The sequence below is a fragment of the Neofelis nebulosa genome, chromosome 10, assembly GCF_028018385.1.
Source record: "Neofelis nebulosa isolate mNeoNeb1 chromosome 10, mNeoNeb1.pri, whole genome shotgun sequence".
In the NCBI taxonomy this organism is placed as follows: Eukaryota; Metazoa; Chordata; class Mammalia; order Carnivora; family Felidae; genus Neofelis; species Neofelis nebulosa.
In genome coordinates this window covers 100,625,043-100,646,938 of record NC_080791.1, presented here as the reverse complement: position 1 = coordinate 100,646,938, position 21,896 = coordinate 100,625,043, and the positions used below count along the sequence as shown (strand labels likewise).

Below are 21,896 nucleotides of genomic sequence, written 5' to 3'. Positions count from 1 at the left end.
GGTTGTTGAAAGAAGCTTGATAGAATAGAGAACAAAGGAAATAAAACAAGTGAATAAAAGGGCACAAAAAGAAAAACATTTGAAAATTTAAAATCACAAATACAATAAGGTAGAATAAAATGAAATGATGAAAGTGAAATAGGATTTAAAAATTTACAATAAAGTAGAAAGTAAAGTAGAAACTGTAAAGAGAAATCTTTTTATAAAACTGGAAAATAAATATAAGTTTTTCTCTTTGTCTTTTCAAGAATGAGAAACAAAAAGAAAAGAAAAAGAAAAAAAATGGAATAGACGGACCAGTGAACAGAATGAGATATGGTTGAAAGAAATCCAGTTTCCCCCAGGAGTCAAACTATCAAGCACTTTATGGTTGTAAACTAAGCAGGCCGACAATTGTGGCATTCCTCTAGAGCACCATTGGCCCACTTGGAAGGACCTTGGTGTAATGGCTCGATTCTCCACAAGATGGCGCTGCTTAGTGTGCTACAGTGGAAGGTTGTGGCAAGCATGGGTGTGTATTCACATGCTCAGGAGGGCTGAAAATGGAAACACCAAGCTACCCAGTCTCTAGTATCAGAGCTCTGTGAACTCCCCCACCAGCAATCAAGCACTCCTCCTTTGTCTCAGGCTTCTGTCCACTCCCCGCAACTACACTGCCTATGACCAAGACATCAGTGCACCAGGCAGCACCTCCCTCCCAAGTTTTATCTCAGATGGGGCTGTGTATCCAAACCCCTCACTTCTGAGGGACTCACAGCTATGACCCACTGAGATGCTTTGGGGGAGGGTCTCAAGAGCAATGGCTGGTGCCTCCCTGCCCCCAGGAAAGTTCACATGACTGCGATGCTGCAGATACCCAGAGAGTGAAGCCTGGTGCCAGCCTGTGCTAGAAAAAGTTCATGCAATCATGTAGCAGCAGTGATTCAGGGATTATGAATTATGGTAAATCACAACACAGATATGGCACCAGGCTTCACCCTTAACATCCTCATCACAACCCCAGTGAACGTGGCTGTTATCCAGGGTCCGCTGGGACCTATGCCTGTGGGGAGGCCACACAGTGTCTACCAAATGTTATCCCGGAAGGGAAACTGCCTCTTCTGGTGTGGCCCTAGGACCCCCTCGGACCTCACTGTCTGCTGCTGGGGAATTCACCCTTCCAAACAGAGCTTTGCTGGGTATTGAGCTGTGGAGTTTTAATTCTGCCCACCCTTGTTTATGGAGACTTAATTAAACCCTCTCTTTTCTAGGTTCTCTTTCACCCATTCTTGTGGTTATTTTTGCTCTTTTTCTTCTTCACCAGCTGCTTTTAGAGGGAGTGCATTTCCTATACTCTCTTTCCTCTGTCCACAAGCAAAAACAGCTCCTAGTATCCACAGCTTCTCTCTCCCCCAGTTCACCTCTCTGCACCATGTACCTGATGAGTTCTGTGCCTCAAGTTGCAGATTACTGTGTTAATTCTCAAATCTCTTCTCTAGGTGTGGAAGGTGGTTTAGTGTTGATCCGGCTGCATTTCAGGGATGAGAAAGGAAAAAAAAAACTTCCCTGCTGGTCCTCCATCTTGGCCCCTCCAGTGCTGTCTACCATCACTTTCTAAATTAAAATAAATTCTGTTGAGGGCCAGTGTTCATACAAATTATAATGTAACCTTTCTTATGTAGCAAGGTGTTAAAACTGAAATGTTGTATAGACACAATGGATGTGAACTATGTTCTGAATCACCTTATGCCTATTTCCAAACCAAAGAAAAAGATGAAAGAAAGTTTCCTACTAGATAAAGGATATAGACGTGGTCAGGTTATAAAGTGGCCAAGAGACTTGTGAAAAAAAAGCTTTAAGTAAATCACTGTAGAGATATGTCTGTCCCTCACCCCAGACTTCACATGTGTCTGTGTGTGTGTATGTGTGTATGTGTGCGTGTGTGTGTTTGCGTGCTAGAGCACTACTTGGAGAACCTAGCATGGGGGCCCTCCATATGGGTACTCACAGCAGAATGAGATAAGAAAAGTCAAGGAAGGAAGAGAGACTGGTTGGTATCAGGTGAGGGTGACTGGTTGACATTAGCCTATGTTAGAAGTTTTCCATATAAATATAACTCTTTGGGAGCAGATATGCCTGGATGTTTCCCCACACACTCCCACAGAGAAGCCATAAGGAGAACTTCTCGGGACTAGCTAAAAAGAGATCACTGGGAAGGGTACAGAATTTGGAAGGAAACCACTGGCTTTCTGAGGGCTAACAAGGGGTCATCAGTGATATTAAGAAACAGAAATCTTCTTCCCACACCAAGGATACTAAAATTAGAGAGCCTACAAAAATCCGCCAAAAGGAAGTCAAAGAAAAATCTTTCACTATTTGCCAGAAGCAGACACGGTGAGTGAGTTTGTTAAGGTACCAAATCAAGTAAGACTTTTTGGTCCCCTGACCACTTCTTCCACCCCTATGAACTGACTTTATCTAAAATCTAAGGGAAGCTGGGATCTAAATGACCTAAGCATGAAAAGAAAATTCCCACAGCTTTCTGAACACTAACGAATATTTTTTTTCTCCCACTATATTAAATTTTAAGAATCAACAAGTGATAAGAATTAAACGTTTATTTTATTATGTCTTGGTCACTTAAGAATCGAGTATTCTAAATATAACCTTCACAGACCAGATTCAAATGCTTCAGAAATGAAACTGCAAGACACAAAATTAGGAATATCTTGAGTCTTCACTTAGAACATAAAACATAATTGCCTCTTGTAAATATGGCACTTAGAGCTCTGACAAATGTCTTCCTTGGGACTTAACTATTTATTCTGCCACTTCTTTCTATGTAGGAGTCTTGGGCATCTTAGATGGGACATGATAACATTTGGTCTTCAGTTGGTAGAAATGTTCTCATACTTGGGAAGGTCATTGGATTCTCTTCCCATTAGCCTATATCACTTAAAGTAATTCTTCTTGGTGCCAATTTGGTGTGAATTGTAAGTTCAGACACTGAAACAGCATCACATGACGGTACTTAATTATGAGATTATGATGTGGTGGTGGCGGATGTGGTGGTGGTTATGGTGGTAGGGTGTTTATTGCACATCTCAATTGTTTAACTTCAAAAATCAAACAATGTATTCAAACATTCTCCTACAAAACCAGAAGACCAGAATTGAAAAGCACTAATGTGGGCTTTCAATCCTGGGTTCTCCCAAGGAATATGAAATTTGAATGTTCAGACACCATTGGGAACCCTAAATGAATAAATAAATAAATAAATAAATAAATGTGTTTTCTCAATATGCAAATAAATGCAAGAGACAAGGAAGTCAAGCTAATCTAGGTCAATTTTATAGATACCCAGGAACTTCATTTTTCTCCTTGCAAATGTTCAGATACACAATGAGCGATTCTCCAATATAAAAGGGCAAAGCTTCTTCTATCCCACCTGGATACAGTTACCACTTTCCTTTCACCTTTGCTTTCTGTACACTGTACATTGCTTTCTAGCCGCCCTTCTACCCCTTAACCTTCTGCATATTCCTGTTGCCAAACCCCCTCACTGACCCTGATCTGTGACGATGAAAGAGAAGGACCCTGCCAAAAAAGCAGTTCATTGGCTGATACCGCCCATCACTGCCAAGTGTAAAACTCTCCTTCTCCCACCATTCACCGAACATTGACAGTGTTTTCCAGTGACAGTCCAGGTTTTCACTGAGGTTTCCAGCTCTTCGTGGAGTCTGAGGGTCCATCCATGTCCCAGTGAGTCAGGCTCAGGCAAGGATTGCACCACAGAATTTTCTCAGAACATCTTCTCCAACTCCCAGATTGTCAAGACTACAACCTTCCTTTCTAAGTTCTGATTCTATAGGGATTAGCTTTATGTCCAAGTTTTTAAGGACTAAAATAAAATCTGTAAAGAATTAGTGTGTACGAACACATACACACACACACACACAATCATTCTGTCAATAGTCAGTATAATTTTTTCTGAAGACAAATTGTACAGGAAGAGAAATTATCATGTGAATGTGGCCAGCTGTCAAAAGAATTCAACGGAGAGGCAGCCAGGTTGTTCATAATGGTTACGGAATTTAAATAATCTTATTCTAATGCCATCCTCTCTGAAAAAGGCATGTGTATTATTCGTACTTATTCACAATAAGTCAATTAAATATATAAAATATTAGTGAAATTAAAATTTCCCAATGGATTTTTCACACGATGAGAATAATTCATTTTGCCTGTCCATGAAGGAAGACCAGGCTGTTAAGGAAAAATACATTAGAAACCCTGAATATCCTGTATCCAAAGAAGTCATACTTTGCTACACCATAATTTCTTCATGGCTTTTTTCACTTCCATATTCCTCAGCGTATAGATCAGAGGGTTCAGCAGGGGCGTCCCAATTGTATAAAACACAGCCAGCATCTTGTCTATTGGAAATGTGGTTGGTGGGCGTGTGTATATGAATATGCATGGACCAAAAAATAAGACAACCACAATAAAGTGGGAGGTGCAGGTGGAAAGGGCTTTTCGCCTTCCTTCAGCACTGTGGTTACGCAGAGAGTACAAGATGACAACATAGGACATAAGCAGGATTATGAAACTCACCGTGCATATGGCCCCACTGTTAGAAACAAGTAACAAATTTGTCACATAAGTGTCCGTGCAGGCAAGTTTCAACAAGGGCTGCAAGTCACAGAAATAGTTGTCAATCACATTGGGGCCACAGAAAGGCAATCTCAAAGCCAGGAAAATTTGTGCCGAAGAGTGGATACATGATCCCACCCAGGCTAGAATCACCAAAACCCTACAGACGTGCGGGCTCATGATGGTTGTGTATCGCAAGGGCTTACAAATAGCTACATAGCGATCAAAAGCCATGAGGATGAGCACCAAGATTTCCATGCACCCAAACAAATGGAATGTAAAGACCTGAATCATGCACTCATTGTAGGAAATGGTCCTGTTCTGAGCAAGGGCATCCACAATCAATCTGGGGGCTGTGGTTGTAGAGAAGCAGGTGTCAGCAAAAGACAGATAGAACAGGAAGAAGTACATAGGACTCGCAAGGGTCCTGCTTGTTTTAATAGTCACTACAATGAGAAAGTTCCCCAACAGTGTCGCAAGGTAAAAGATCAAGAAGACCCCAAATACTGCCTTCTGCTTTCCTGCATCCCGTGTCAACCCAAGGAGAATGAATTCAGTCACACTGCTATTCATCACAGTACTACTGGCTGAAAGTAAGGTGCAGTTGAGGACAAGGGCTGAATCTGCAAAGAGAAGAAAAGAAGTGACAGCTTGGGAAGATCGGTGGGCTGAACTCTGAATGCCTTGCTTTTGCTCCATGTTATGTTACTTCTGACTGCCTTCAATCCCCTTTGACTCTTGGTAAATCCGCAGATGCCCAAGCCTCTCCCAGATCTATCTGTTGATTCAGAAACGAACTACCTTGGATCAAAGCCTTTGCATTTGGGGAGGTAAAATGAAATGTCCTTTAAAAATTCTGATTCCTCGGGGCGCCTGGGTGGCGCAGTCGGTTGAGCGTCCGACTTCAGCCAGGTCACGATCTCGCGCTCCGTGAGTTCGAGCCCCGCGTCAGGCTCTGGGCTGATGGCTCGGAGCCTGGAGCCTGTTTCCAATTCTGTGTCTCCCTCTCTCTCTGCCCCTCCCCCGTTCATGCTCTGTCTCTCTCTGTCCCAAAAATAAATAAAAAAAAAACGTTGAAAAAAAAATAAAAATAAAAATAAAAATTCTGATTCCTACCAAGATTGAAAACTTGAAACAGAACTTCAATTCTCCTTCAGCAAGTAACTTAACTGTGTTAAAATTTAGCTTTCATTTGAAAAATGGAGTGAAAGTATTTGCCTTACCTGTCCCTGGGTTTCCTTAAGAATTAAAAGATTGTTTATGCATACAGATACACACATATATCTCATGTGTTATACGTTTTATCTATGTGCTTTGAAATCTAAAAGAGACTATTCCACTAAGATTAAGCACTCATATTGTTGGAGAATCCCTCTGGAAGAAAATACTCTCAGTTCAGTTCACTTATTTTTGGGTCTCCTACCCCTTCATCTCTGAACCCATCAGTTTCTTGGATATAATATGCTTTATAAAACTCTATTTTGACAATCTTTTACTTAATGCCTTCGCGTTCAACATCAGCTTCCCTGATGTCATTATATAACCAATTTCAAGAAAACTATGAGGTTGGAATAGTTGAGGAAAACTGTTTACCTTCTTGACTGTACTGTGGGACTAAACTAGAATATTGAACATCTCTGCCTATGAATTCAACATGCTATAAAATTCCTAATGATGCCTATAATCTAAATAGGCATCAGAGATGTTACTCAGAGATGTTCATTTTACCCTGAATTCACCAGCACGCTTCTAAAAATTTCATCTGAAAAGTATCCCATAATTCCAACATACTATGTTATGATTGTTCTATTTCAAGTATTTGTTCATAACATATTGAGTTTGTCATTGAAATCATCATATAATATCATTTTGTGTCCTGATTTTGACTTGGAATTATTATAACCCTTCCTCCCACGTTATCAAACTTATCATTAGTTTAACTGTTAATTTAATTGTGTGACTTTGTATAAAATTTCTTCTATGGAATCTCTTTGACCGTTTTTCCTTTGAGATAGTTATATTGCTTCCAATTTTGACTCACATAAATAGCAACTTCGAGTAATTTCCCAAGCATGATATTGCCATCCCAAATACTAGAGATTATCATTGCTGTGGATAATTACTAAAAATATTTTTCAGTATTGTGTGTACATTTATTAACTATATTTTCTGATGAAATAATTCATGTTTTTCATTAATTATTCAAAGTACACAGAAATATGAAAGAAAATTTAAAGCTGTCTCCAAGCAATTGAATATATAATCCTACTCTCCAGAAATAACTACTTTTGGTTTCTTTTAGAATGTCTTTTAAGAAACATTCCCTAAGTATATTAACATATGTGTGTATGCCTATATCCTTTCGCTATATACACATATGGTCAATATTTCAAAGTTGATGATTTTGCAGAAAAGCTGATGAACATGCAAACAAACAAAAAAGGTTATTTTATGACATGATCTTATTCCCTCATTTGGTTAGTAGAAAAAATCGTATTTTGTTTTATACATACATACACATTTTTATCACCAACCACATTTTACATTTTACTACATTTTTAATGAAAATATTGCTCTAATGAGAAATTTTTATCTTTGTTCAGCTCATAATTTGCAACCTTGGTATTTTATCTGAGATGACTATTCATCAAGAAAATAACTACATTTCTTGGTCAAGAGCACAGTTGCTGCAGTCAGATGTCTTGGGTTCAAATCCCAGCTCCACTCTTTACTAGCTGGGGAAAACTACTTTACACATAACATGGTTACACCGCAGATAAAATGAGAAAAAGATCCAGCTTATAATAAGCGAGAGCTATGTAAGTCCCGCCTCTGCTACTTTCCCTATTATGATTTTACTTTTTCCCTTTTTCTGTGACCTTTTTTCCTTTTCTTATATTACAAGCTGTCCATTTTCCCATTCTAATTTAGTCTTTTTGCAAAACATTTTATAATGGTACTGCCATTCCCTTCTCTCATACTTCCATAATCATCTTTGATTTTCAATATCAAATCACAATTACCTGGACTTATGGCAAACATGGGCAAAATACTCACTTTTTCTTAATGATTTTTGAGTTTTAAAATACACGTAGATGATATCATTAATTATGTAAGGGTCTATGTGGTTGGTAGTACAAGTATGGAAACAATCTGCAGAGAGAAGAGTTAAAATTACTAAAGGACAGATGGGTCAGTGAAAAACTGAGGATTCTGTTAAGGGATGAACTATAGCTTTAACTGAAGAAAGTCAGGATCTGAACCAGGTTCTCTGAGATGCAAACATCCTAAAGCACACTGGAGAGGTAAGTTAGCACAGTGAGAGCATCGAGGCTGAAGTGGAACCACTGGATTCATACCCCACCCACTGCGCAGTATGGCGCCATGTTGCAGAAGTCCTTACATACCTCTGTGCTTCATTTTCTTCACCTGTAAAAGAATTTACTTTTTAGTGTTTCTATGAAGGCTAAATAATTCAGTATGTACGACGCAGAAGAGATGCAGGTATTTAGTAACTGTGATTGGAATGGTTCTTTCATTATGATTACTAGTATCAACATTCCACTATGATTATTAATATGACCAAGATATTAATCTACCTGTTCATTTACCCATACTGCATCTGCACAATGCTTTTTCACACTAATTTCCTTCCCCCAAGTGACTGAAATCATCTTGGCACTAATTTGCTCATGGTGATCAGAAGCTGGTAATGGCAACTCCAAATATCGTTAATACATACTAAAAAACAAATACAAAGTGCAAACAGCTTCCCTATATGTGAACCATGATGACATGAGAGTGAAAATAAAATATAACCTTGGTTGTAAAGAGTTTGTGATCCAAAGATACGAAAATCAGAGGGGTGAGAGCATTTGACATGAGAGAAACCAACCAAAGTTTTAATGGCGATGATGGGACAAATAGAGAAGGTCAATATGAAACTCCTGGTTTAGACTGATTCTAGTATCATAGTAGAAAATTTGGAAAAGCAAGGTTTCCTCTCTGCCAAAGGCCATGGAAGCCACGTTATGAAATCTGAACATATTTTTGCAGTCAAGTATGAGATTTGGAGATATACAAGATATGAGAGCTGATTTTATTAAGATTTATTCAGCACAGAAGAACAGAATCATTCAGCTGTTTATCAAACTTTAGTCATCTAGTTTTCTAAACATAGTCCAGCTGGATTTGGGCTTATCTGGAATGAGGTGCCTGCTCCCTTCAAGATGTCAGGGTTGCACTGAAGACATCCATCTTTGAATCCCCTGCATTAGAAACTCAATGGACAGAATACAGGTAGATCCACTGTGGCCCCAACAAAATGAAGATTGACCCAGCAGGCATCCCGAGTATGATTCAGTGGTGACTCCAGACCTGTCCCTTCCCCTCTCAGAGGAGGAGCAGATGGGCTCCTTCTCGCTGTCTCTGTGGGGGGTGGGGAGGAGGCAGCAAAATCACACGCCTCCTCTCAGCTTTAATAAGATTTTTTGGTCATTGTTGCTTTTTAGTTTGTTCGCGTTGCTAAGACTTAATTTTTTTTAAAGCAGTGCTATATTCACAGCAACACCAAGACACAGGTACAGAGATTCCCCATATGGTCCCTAGCCGACACCCAAATATCACCCCTGCCATTACCAACATCGCCCGCCAGAACGGTACATTTCCCAGAACTGATGAGCCTACCGTGACACATCCTCATCACTCAGAGTCCAAAGTTTACCCCAAGGTTGACTCTTGGGTGTGGTACATTATGGTTTCAGCAAATATTGTAACATACATCCATCATCATAATATCATACAGAGTATTTTCACTGACCTAAAACAGGATCAGTTTAGAATCGCAAAACATGGGACATAAATATTCCTTTCACACAGTGTCTAATACTCATTAAATTAAATAAAATGTCTCACACCATTTTGTTGGAGAAAATAATACATCGTGGAAGATAACTATGTGAGTTTTCACTGTGAGCATTATTAGCTCAAACATAGTACAAAATCAGGCTGGCTACTCATAAACAGAAGTATTACAAATGGTCAATCCTACAATTCTTTAAGTGGACCCTCTATGTTTCTATACAGAAAGAAAGGACCCAATTTCCGAAATTCCATCTTCTCCTCGCTCTCCATCCTCCCCTCTTTTTACCTCCTAGCTGCAACTTCAAAAGGAAAAGTGGGCATTCTAAAAATATGATGCATCTTAACTTATGATTAAAGGGTTACTGTGGTTTTCAAGTGCAAAGGCTGAAATACTCACCATGACTTTCAAAGTCCTCAAACGCTGTGCCATAGTCTTGCTTACCACCTTTCCTCCCAGGGCTTCTGCTCGTGTGTGTTCCAGCCATGCCTGACACTTGCTGTCCCTCATCAATATGTCCCGACCGTCTCATTCTCTATATTTTCAGTATTTCTTAGTGGCTAAATGACCTTCTTCTGGTAAACTTCCACCTTCCTCATTTACTTCCTGTGTCCAAAGTATCCTGTCCATCTCCTCGGCACAGCCTTCCAGGTTTTCCCAAACAACTTTCTTGCTACTTGCCTTCCACTGCTAAAATGTGTGTGTGTGTGTGTGTGTGTGTGTGTGTGTGTTTGAATCATGCAACTCTTGATTATAGTCTTCTTTCCTTGTCTCTTTAAAATCTTCGTTCATTGGAATTTATATCTCATTAGGCAAATTCACATTGTTCTATTTTGTACACATCCGACTAGGCTGGGAAGCAGCTTAGCAGAGAGCAGTCAAAAAGCAACCAGTACCAGAACTCAAACCTTTGTACTCCATGGTAATCTCTCCCTCTCAAACACTCCACACCTCACCCACAACTTCCCTGCAAAGCATCAGACTCCATTCATTTGGGTGGAGCCAGATTAAGCCAGAAACCAAGAATCAGTAGAGAAGAAAAGCACTGCCATGCCCAGTATGTACCCTGACTCTCAAATTGAAGAGGGATTAAAAAAGAGAGCAGAACTTATATTTCTATTTATGTTTATATTTATTTATATATATATATTTATATTTATTTATGTTCACATTTACCATTTAAGCCCACAGTGTAAGGTTGAGCAAAGAATTGTTATGGAAAAAGAGTACTTGTCTCGGATCTCTCGAGAGAGTTTGCTTCTCATTCCTCCACTCCATATATACCCCTTACCCCAACAGCAGAAAGAGAATATAATTCTTAGCTGTAAGCAGGTTTTTCAGGAGGTATGGACAGCCAACTTTAGTATCATTACTGGCAGAATAATGAGTAAACCACAGATCGAGGTATCAATAGTATTAATGCATAGAGACTGCGTATGGTCAGTATACAACCTGTTCCTTTTCCAGAACTTAAGCCTTGTAAATAAGAAATCCACATGAATAGGGGTGCTTGGGTGGGTCAGTCAGTTATGTGTCAGACTCTTCATTTAGCTCAGGTCATGTTCTCACGGTTCGTGGGATCAAGCCCCACGTAGGGTTCTGCGCTGACAGCCTGCCTGGGATTCTCTCTCTCTCTCTCTCTCTGTCTCTCTCTTCCTGCCTCTCAGTCACTCATTCTCCATTTCTCTCTCTCTCCTCTCTCTCTCTCTCAAAATAAATTTTAAAAAATTCAATGATATAAATAAATTGAGGGTCAGCTGCTTATTTAATCCATTAAAAGAAAAAGAAACCCATATGTAGAGGACACTACCTCTGCCCCCTCAAATATACCCCCCACCCTTTCGATAAGAATTTTTCCTGAGACTGTGCTGCCTCAAGCAGAGGCCAGTGAAAGCTGGGAGCCCTGACACATTCAGATCCTCTCATCACAGAGATAAATATGTTCCTTGAGCTTCAAGCTTCTCAGGAGACAGAATTAAATCATGGCAACTGCCCTAAAACCCAGTCCTTCGTGGGAGGCAAGGAAAAGAACATAGTTTACTTGGGTTTGAAAACTTACCTTATTGCTCGTAAAGGAGATGAGATCCAATAGAGAGCTCCTAGATTTGCTCTCGCAATTTGGATTTACTTTGAAGATGAATCATGTGCAGTAAGTGTGCAACATGTGAACCGTACATCCAATAGATTTACTCAGCTTTCCAGTGCAGGGTCTGTGGGGAGAGGAGATACTCCACAGACAGCCAGTCTTTATTAAAAGGACTGAGTTAGAGCTGTAATATCAGCAGAAAATTTCTCACTACTATTCTTAAAACTTACGAGAATAAAAAGGAAATATCCCCAATATTTGATGATAGAAAAGTCTCTTAAAGCAACTCTGTAACCCCAAAACAACTCCCCAGAAGAGCACGCAAATTAATTTCTTCCTCCTCCATCTAATATTTATAGAGATTTCATAGATGTTCACAAATGCGGAGACTTTGGGGGGACAAGGACTCTAGCCTTCCACCCACCGCAAGGGATAATCTCAAACAATCCTTGACCACAGCAAACCTCAGTGCCAAGCATTCCTGAACAATGCTATCAATGGGAAGATTCTGTCCTCAGAGCCCTTCTCCCCCTCCAGTCTGTCCTAAGGGACACTTCTCATTTCAGTTACCAAGTGCTCCACTCCTGTCCCTGCCCTACAGAAAAAGCAAGCAGGTATAGATTCCTGAAAGTTCCCAAATGCTCTGCTCTTTAAGCCAAATCTTTTGTAACACCACACAAAACTCGGAGCCCATGTACAAGTTTAACCACATGTGATATAATTGAATTCTAGTTTCACTATTTGTGTCTCTGTCACTTTAAACATGTTTCTAAACTTCTCCCTGTTTCTTATTCTAGAAAACGTCACTCTTAGATATAATATAAATCTTAAAAATACTCATAAATTACAAAATTACAATGAAAACTACTCATTAAAATTTCTACACTTTCTAAATATTTTGAAGTCAGTAAGTTGTCAGGTAAAGAGAGAAGGGAAAATATATGGAAATGAAGATGTTTTCAAGTAGTTTTTATTTTTAAATCAATTCAAGTTATACTTAACAATGAAATGCACTTTTGTTATTGAGCAATTCTACACATTACTCAGTGCTCATCACAAGTGTCACAGACTGGCTACCTGTGGAGTATCTTCTCTCCCTTGATCTCCTTTACTATTTCACACAGCCACCCACCTCCCTTCAGCAACCAGCATTTTCTGTTCGGTATTTTAGAGTCTGGGTGTTTTGTTTTCTTTTTCCTTTCTTTGTTCATTTGCCTTATTTCTTAAATTCCACATATGAGTGAAATCATGTGCTATTTGACTTCCTCTGTCTGAGTTATTTAGCTTATGGACACTCTAAGTCCATCCATATTGTTGAAAATGGTAAGATTTCATTCATTTTAATGCTATAACTGCATTGTACATACCACATTATATTTTCTAATTTACATCCAAGGTAGTGAGCATATAGCTCACTAATAATTTCAGGAGTAGAATCCAGTGATTCATGCCCTACATCTGACACCCAGTGTTCATCCTAACAAGTGTCTTCCTCAAGGTCCTTTGCCCATTTATTCATCCACTCACACACAACCCGCCCAGCACCCATCTGTATGTTCTCTATGTTTAATTTTAGTTTCTTTTCTTGTTCGTGAAGACAGAAAGAGAAAAAATTGATACTTATTCCCATTTTTATGAAAAGATTTTTCTTCAGTTTTTTCTACCGTATTTTTCACGTTTTTGTAAACTTTTAAATCTATTTCACTTTCCTCATTTCTTTTTATTCTGTTATTGTATTCATTATTTTAAATTTTCAACTGTTTGCGTTTTTTCACTTCTTTTATTTCCTTTTTTTCTCTATTCTATCAAACTTCTTTCAACAAACATCCAAAACACACCTGTGACCAGCATCCTACATTTGATTTTTTTGTGTTGATTTTAATTTTTTAATTTTTATTTATTTACTTTATTTTATTAATTCTTTTTCTTCCTTCAAAATGATGTAATGAAGGAATTCACCCCAAAAGAAAGAAAAGGAAGAAATGGCAACCAGGGACTTAATCAACACTGTTACAAGCAAGAAGACAGAACACAAATTTACAATCACGATAATAAGAATAATACCCAGGGTAAAATAAAAAACAAAAAACACGAAGAATCCCTTTCTGTGGCAAAAAGGAAGTAAACTCCAGTAAGGTGAAAATAAAAATGCTATTACTGACATTCAATCTCGAATGGTGCTATGGTGGCAAGGATGGATGAAGCAGAGCAGCAAATTCATGATACAGAGGACAAAATTATAGAGAATAGTGAAGAAGAAAAAAAGAGGAAAACTAAGTCAAAGAGCAGGATATAAGAATGAGAGAACTCAGTGACTCATTAAAAAGGAGTAACATCCAAATCATATGGGTCCCAGCAGACAAAGAGAGGGAAAAGGGGTAGAAGGGTCATGGGAACAAATAATAGTGGAAAAGTAGACCTCAAAATCCATGAAGCCCAGAAAACTCCCATTAGATTCAACAAAAACCAAGCATCAAAAAGGCATATCATAGTCAATTCATAAAATACTCAGGCAAGGAAAGAATCATGAAAGCAGCAAGGGAAAAGAAAAAAAAAAGTCCTTAATCTACAAGGGATAACAGAGCAGGTTCACAGCAGACCTATCCGCAGAAACTTGGCAGGCAAGAAAAGAATGGCAAGATATGTTCAACGTGTTGAATCAGAATGCAGCCAAGAATTCGTTATCCAGCAAAGTTGTCATTGAAAATAGGAGAGATAAACAGTTTCCCAAACAAAACTGATGGAGTTGGTGAACACTAAACCAGCCCTGCAAGAAATTTTAAGGGGAACTCTCTGAGAGGAAAAAAGACGAAACAAAACAAAAAAGATCAAAGCAACAAAGACTAGAAAGGACCAGACAATACCACCAGAAACTCCAACTCTACAGACAACACAATGGCAATAAGTTCATATCTATCAGTACTCACTCTAAATGTCAATGGACTAAATGCTGCAATCAAAGACATAGGGTAATAGAATGGATAAAAAAACAAGATCCATCTATATGCTGTTTAGAAAAGACTCATTTTGACTTAAGACAACTTCAGATTGAAAGTAGGAAGGTAGAAAACCATCTATCATGCTAATGGTTGCCAAAGGAAAGCTGGAGTAGCCAGTCTTATATCAGAAAATCCAGATTTTAAAATAAAGAGTGTAACAAGAGATGAAGAAGGGTATCAGATCAAAATTAAGGTGTCTATCTGCCAAGGAGATTTAACAATTGTTAAATATTTATGTCCCCAAGTTTTGATACCACAAATTTACAAATCAATTAATCACAAATATAAAGGAACTCATTGACAATAATACGATAATAATAGGGGACTTCAACACCTAAATGACAACAATGGACAGATCATCTGAGTGGAACATCAACAAAGAAACAAAGGCTTTTAATGACATACTGGACTGGATGTACTTAACAGATATATTCAGAACAATCCATTCTAAAGCAGCACAATACATATTCTTCTCCAGTGCACGTGGAACATTCTCCAGAAAATATCGCATACTGGGACACAGATAAGCCCTGAATAAGTACAAAAAGATTGAGATCATACCTTGTATATTTTCAGACCACAACACTGTGAAACTCGAAATCAACCACTAGAAAAAAAATGGAGACAGTATTATGAGCAATTATATGCCAATAAATTGGGCAATCTCGAAGAAATGGACAAATTCCTAGAGACATATAAACTACAAAACCTGAAATAGGAAGAAATAGAAAATTTGAGCAGCCCCATAACCAGTAAAGAAACTGAATCTGTAATCAAAAATCTCCCCAAAACCAGAGTCCAGGGCTGGATGGCTTTCCAGGGGAATTCTACAAAATACTGAAAGTAGAGTTAATGCCTATTCTTTTGAAGCTCTTCCAAAGTGTAGAAATAGATGGAAAAGTTCCAAACTCATTCTATGAGGCCAGCATTTACCTTGATTCCAAAACCAGACACCCCACTAAAAAGGAGAACTACAGCCAACTTCCCTAATGAACATGGATGCAAAACCTCTCAACAAGATCCTACCCACCCTGAACTATACAATACACTAAAAGAACTATTCACCATGATCAAGTGGGATTTATACCTGGGATGCAAGGATGACTCAATTTCCACAAATCAATCAATGTGATACATCACATTAGTAAGAGAAAGGAGAAGAACCACGTGAACCTGTCAATAGATATGGAGAAACCATTTGACGAAATTCAGCCTCCTTTCTTGATAAAACCCCAGTTTGTAAATGGTAATTAAACCCTTTCTTTCTAAGTTCCCTTTCTCCCTTTCTTGATCAGTCCTTGTGGGTGTTTCCACTCTTTCTCTTCCTCATCAGCTGCTGTTAGGGGGAGTGCATTTCCTGTACTCTCGCCCTGTCTCTGTCCTCTGTCCACAAGCAAAAATAGCTCCCCACTATCCACAGCTTCTCTCTCCCCCAGTTCACCTCTCTGCACCATGGACCTGCTGAGTTCTGTGCCTCAAGTTGCGGATTGTTGTGTTAATCCTCAAATCTGTTTTCTAGTTGCGCAAGATGGTTTGGTGATGATCTAACTGTATTTCAGGGAAGAGACAGAGAAAAGAAAAACTACCCGGCTGCTCCACCATCTTGGCCCCTCCAGTGCTGTCTACCATCACTTTCCAAATGAAAATAAATTCTCTTCAGGTCCAGTGGTCATACAAATTGTTTATAATGTAACCTTTCTTATGTAGCAAGGTGTTAAAACTGAAATGTTGAATAGACACAATGGATGTGAACTTGTGCCTAAATCATCTTATGCCTACTTCCAAACCAAGGAAATGATCAACAGAAGTATCCTACAACTAGATAAAGGATATAAACGTGGTCGGGTTATAAAGTGGCTGAGTAATTTGTGAAAACAGCTTTAGAGAATTCACTGTAGAGGTATGTCTGTCCCTCACCCCAGGAGTGTGTGTGTGTGTGTGTGTGTGTGTGCGTGTGCATGTGCGTGTGTGATGGAGCCCTATTCTGAGAACCTAGCATGGGACCCTCCATATGGGTGCACTGAGCAGACTGAGGTAACTAAAGTCAAGGAAGGAAGAGAGACTGGTTGGTATCAGATGAAGGTGACTGGTTGACGTCAGTCTATGTTAGAAACATTTCTTCATTAATAGAACACTTTGGGAGCAGAGATGCCTGGATGTTTCCCACAAACTGCCACAGAGAAGCCAGAAAGTGATCTTTTAGGGACCAGCCCAAAAGAGTTCACTGGGAAGAGTACAGAATTTGGAAGTTAACCACTGGCTTTCTAAGGGCTAACAAGGGGTCATCAGTGATGACAAGAAATAGAAATCTTTCCACATCAAGGACGCTAAAATTAGAGAGCCTACAAAAAGCCCCCCAAAGGAAGGCAAATAAAAAGCTTTCACCATTTGCCAGAAGCAGAGACAGTGAGGCAGTTTGTTAAGGTACCAGGTCAAGTAAGATCTTTCAGTTCCCTGCAAGTTCTCCCACCCCTTCCAACTGAGACTTTATTTAACATCTAAGAGAATCTGGCATCTAAATGAACTAAGCATGACAAGAAAATTTCTGCAATTGTTCTAAATATAACCTTCACATGACCGGATTCAAATGCTTCAGAAATGAAACTGCAAGACACAAAGTTAGGAAGATCGGGAGTCTTCACTTAGAGCATAAAACATAATTGCCTCTTGTAACTATGACACTGAGAGCTCTGATGAATGTCTGTCTTCCTTGGGACTTAACTATTTATTCTGCCACCTCTTTCTATGTAGGAGTCTTGGGCATCTTTGATGTGACACGATAACATTTGCTCTTCAGTTCGTAGAAATGTTCTCATACTTGGGAAGGTCATTGGATTCTTTTCTCATTAGCTTATATCACTTAAAGTAATTCTTCTTGGTTCCAATTTGGTGGGAATTATAAGTTCAGATACTGAAACAGCATCACATGACGGTACTTTTTTTTTTTAAATGAATTTTTTCTTTCTTTTTTTTTTTTAACGTTTTTTTATTTTATTTTTGGGACAGAGAGAGACAGAGCATGAACGGGGGAGGGGCAGAGAGAGAGGGAGACACAGAATCGGAAACAGGCTCCAGGCTCCGAGCCATCAGCCCAGAGCCTGACGCAGGGCTCGAACTCACGGACCGCGAGATCGTGACCTGGCTGAAGTCGGACGCTCAACCGACTGCGCCACCCAGGCGCCCCCACATGATGGTACTTAATTCTGAGATTACGATGTGGTGGTGGCGGACGTGGTGGTGGTTATGGTGGTAGGGTGTTTATTGCACATCTCAATTGTTTAACTTCAAAAATCAAACTATGTATTCAAACATTCTCCTACAAAACCAGAATACCAGAATTGAAAAGCACTAATGTGGACCTTCAATCCTGGCTTCTCCCGAGGAATATGAAATTTCAATTTTCAGACACCATTGGGAACCCTAAATAAATAAATAAATAAAAAGTGTTTTCCCGATATGTAAATAAATGTAACAGCCAAGGACATCAAGCCAATCTACGTCAATTTTATACAGATACCCAGAAAGTGCATTTGTTTCCCTGCAAACGTTCAGATATCCAAAAAGTTATTATTAATATAAAAAAGCAAAGCTTCTTCTATCCCAGCTGGATACAGTTACCACTTTCCTTTCACCTTTGCTTTCTGTACACTGTACATTGCTTTCTAGCCGCCCTTCTACCCCTTAACCTTCTGCATATTCCTGCTGCCAAACCCCCTCACTGACCCTGATCAGTGACGATGAAAGAGAAGGACCCTGCCAAAAAGCAGTTCCTGGATGATACCGCCCATCACTGCCAAGTGTTAAACTCTCCTTCTCCCACCATTCACTGAACACTGAGAGTGTTTTCAAGTGACAGTCCAGGTTTTCACTGAGATTTCCAGCTTTTCGTGGAGTTTGAGGGTCCATCCATGTACCAGTGAGTCAGCCTGAGGCACACATTCCACCGCAGAATTTTCTCAGAACATATTCTCCAACTCCCAGGTTGTCAGACCACAACATTCATTTCTAAGTTCTGGTTCCATAGGGATTAGCTCTATATCCAAGTTCTTAAGGACTAGAATGAAATCTGTAAAGAATTGGTGTGTGCACACACATACACACAAACACACATTCTGTCAATAGTCAGTATATTTTTTCCTGAAGACAAATTGTACAAGAAGAGAAATTACCATGTGAATATGGCCAGCTGTCAAAAGAATTCAACTGAGAGCCAGCACAGGTTGTTCACAATGGTTATGGGTGTTAAATAATCCTATTTTAATGCCATCCTTTCGGAATAAGGGATGTGTATTTATTCGTACTTATTCATAATAATTCAATTAAATATATAAAATATTAGTGAAATTAAAATTTCCTAATGGATTTTTCCCACAATGAGAATAATTCATTTTACTTGTCCGTGAAGGAAAACCAAGCTGTCAAGGAAAAATACTTTAGAATCCCTGAATATCCTATATCCAAAGAAGTCATTCTTTGCTACACCATAATTTCTTCATGGCTTTTTTCACTTCCATATTCCTCAGTGTATAGATCAAAGGGTTCAGCAGGGGCGTCCCAATTGTATAAAACACAGCCACCATTTTGTCTATTGGAAATGTAGCTGGGGGGCGTGTGTATATGAATATGCATGGACCAAAAAATAAGACAACCACAATAAAGTGGGAGGTGCAGGTGGAAAGGGCTTTTCGCCTTCCTTCAGCACTGTGGTTACGTAGAGAGTACAAGATGACAACATAGGAGGTAAGCAGGATTATGAAACTCACCGTGCATATGGTTCCACTGTTAGAAACAAGTAGCAAATTTGTCACATAAGTGTCCATGCAGGCAAGTTTCAACAAGGGCTGCAAGTCACAGAAATAGTGGTCAATCACGTTGGGGCCACAGAAAGGCAATCTCAAAGTCAGGAAAATTTGTGCCAAAGAGTGGATACAAGATGCCACCCAGACTAGAATCACCAAAATGCTGCAGACGTGCCGGTTCATGATGGTTGTGTATCGCAAGGGCTTACAAATGGCTACATAGCGATCTAAAGCCATGAGGATGAGCACCAAGATTTCCATGCACCCAAAGAAATGGAATGTAAAGACCTGAATCATGCACTCATTGTAGGAAATGGTCTTCTTGTGAGAAAGGGCATCCACAATCAATCTGGGGGCTGTGGTTGTAGAGAAGCAAGTGTCAGCAAAAGACAGATAGAATAGGAAGAAGTACATGGGAGTCCCAAGGGTCCTGCTTGTTTTGATAGTCACTACAATGAGAAAGTTCCCCAACAGTGTCGCAAGGTAAAAGATCAAGAAGACCCCGAATACTGCCTTCTGCTTTACTGGATCCTGTGTCAGCCCAAGGAGAATGAATTCAGTCACACTGCTATTCATCGTAATACTACTGGCTGAAAGTAAGGTGTAGTTGAGGACAAGGGCTGAATCTGCAAAGAGAAGAAAAGAAGTGACAGCTTGGGAAGATCGGTGGGCTGAACTCTGAATGCCTTGCTTTTGCTCCATGTTATGTTACGTCTGACTGCCTTCAATCCTCTATGACTCTTGGTAAATATGCAGATGCCCAAGCCTCTCCCAGATCTATCTGTTGATTCAGAAGCTAACTGCCTTGGATCAAAGCCTTTGTATCTGGGGGGGTAAAATTAAATGTCCTTAAAAAATTCTGATTCCCACCAAGACTGAAAACTGCAGAACTTGAACTGTCCTTGGGCAAGTGACTTAACTGTCTCATAATTTAGCTTTCATGTGAAAAAGGGAGTGCAAATATTTGCCTTAGCTCATCCTGAGTTTCCTTAAGAATTAAAAGATTGTATATGCACACAGATACACATATAGGTGTTATCTATGTGCTTTGAAATCTAAAAAAACTCTATTCCACTATGATTAAGCACTCATATCGTTGGAGAATCCCTCTGGAAGAAAATATTCTCTGTTCAGTTCACTCATTTAGGTACCTGACCCCTTCATCTCTGATCCCATCTGTATCTTGGACTTTACAAAAGTCTGTTTTGACAATCTTTTGCTTACACACTCTCATGTTCAATGTCAGCTTCTCTGATGTCATTATAAAACAAATGTCAGGACAACTTTGTGGTTGGAATAATTGAGGAAGCTGTTTACCCTCTTGACTGTGCTGTGGGACTAAACTCAGAATATTGAGCATCTCTGCCTATGAATTCAACATGCTATAAAATTCCTAATGATGCCTATAATCTAAATAGGCATCAGAGATGTTACTCAGAGATGTTCATTTTACCCTGAAGTCACCAGCATGCTTCTAAAAATTTTATCTGAAAAGTATTCCATAATTCCAACATACTATGTTATGATTGTTCTATTTCAAGTATTTGTTCATAACATGTTGAGTTTTCACTGAAATCATCATATAATATCATTTTGTGTCCTGATTTTGACTTGGGATTATTATAACACTTCTTCCCATGTTATTATACTTATCATTACTCTAACTGTTAATTTAATTATGTGACATTTTATAAAGCTTTTTAAGTGGCATCTCTTTGATCATTTGTCTTTTGAGATATTTATATCGCTTCCAATTTTGACTCACACAGATAACAACTTAATTTCCCAAGTATGATGCCGCTGTCCCAAATGCTAGGGATTATCATTGCTGTTGACAATTATTAAATACGTTTTTCAATATTTTGTGCACATTTATTAACTATATTTTATTATGAAATAATTCATGATTGTCATTAATTATTCAAAGTACACAGAAGAATGAAAGAAAATTTAAAAGCTGTCTCCAAATTATTGTATCTATAATCCTACTCTTTGGAAATAACTATTGGTTTTCTTATATGTCTTTTAAGAAACATTCTCTAAGTATATTTACATTTGTGTTTATCTCCACATCTTTTTACTATATACACATATGGTCAATATTTCAAGGTTCATGATTTTACAGAAGATGCAAACAAACAAAAAAGGTTATTTTATGACATGATCTTATTCTCTCATTTGGTTAGTAGAAAAAAATTGCATTTTTTATATACATACACATTTTTATCACCAGCCACATGTTACATTTTTACTACGTTTTTTTACATGTTTACTACATTTTTTAATGAAAGTATTGCTGTTACGAGAATTTTTTTATGTTTGTTCAGTTCATATTTTGCAATGTTGATATTTTATCTGGGATGGCTATTCATCAAGAAAATAACTACATTTCTTGGTCAAGAACACTGTTGCTCCAGTCAGATATCTTGGGTTCAAATCTCGGCTCCACTTTTTACTAGCTGGGGAAAGATACTTTAACATAACATAAAATACTCACTTCTTAATGAGTTTTGAGTTGT

The 21,896-nt window shown here is 38.8% G+C and overlaps 2 protein-coding genes across 2 annotated transcripts; both read right to left on the bottom strand.

The window, feature by feature from the left end:
- Nucleotides 1–4,296: 4,296 nt before the first annotated feature.
- LOC131488783 (olfactory receptor 4C11-like) lies at nt 4,297–5,205 on the bottom strand. The gene has a single exon (XM_058690617.1). It carries the CDS (start codon nt 5,203–5,205, stop codon nt 4,297–4,299), a length of 909 nt encoding a protein of 302 aa, XP_058546600.1.
- LOC131486652 (olfactory receptor 4C11-like) lies at nt 5,205–19,953 on the bottom strand. The gene is made up of 4 exons (XM_058686546.1): nt 19,061–19,953; nt 15,587–15,609; nt 11,553–11,620; nt 5,205–5,255 (listed from the first exon to the last, which is right to left on the bottom strand). The coding sequence occupies exons 1-4, from the start codon at nt 19,951–19,953 to the stop codon at nt 5,205–5,207; spliced, it is 1,035 nt and encodes a 344-aa protein (XP_058542529.1).
- Between the last annotated feature and the right edge of the window lie 1,943 nt (nt 19,954–21,896).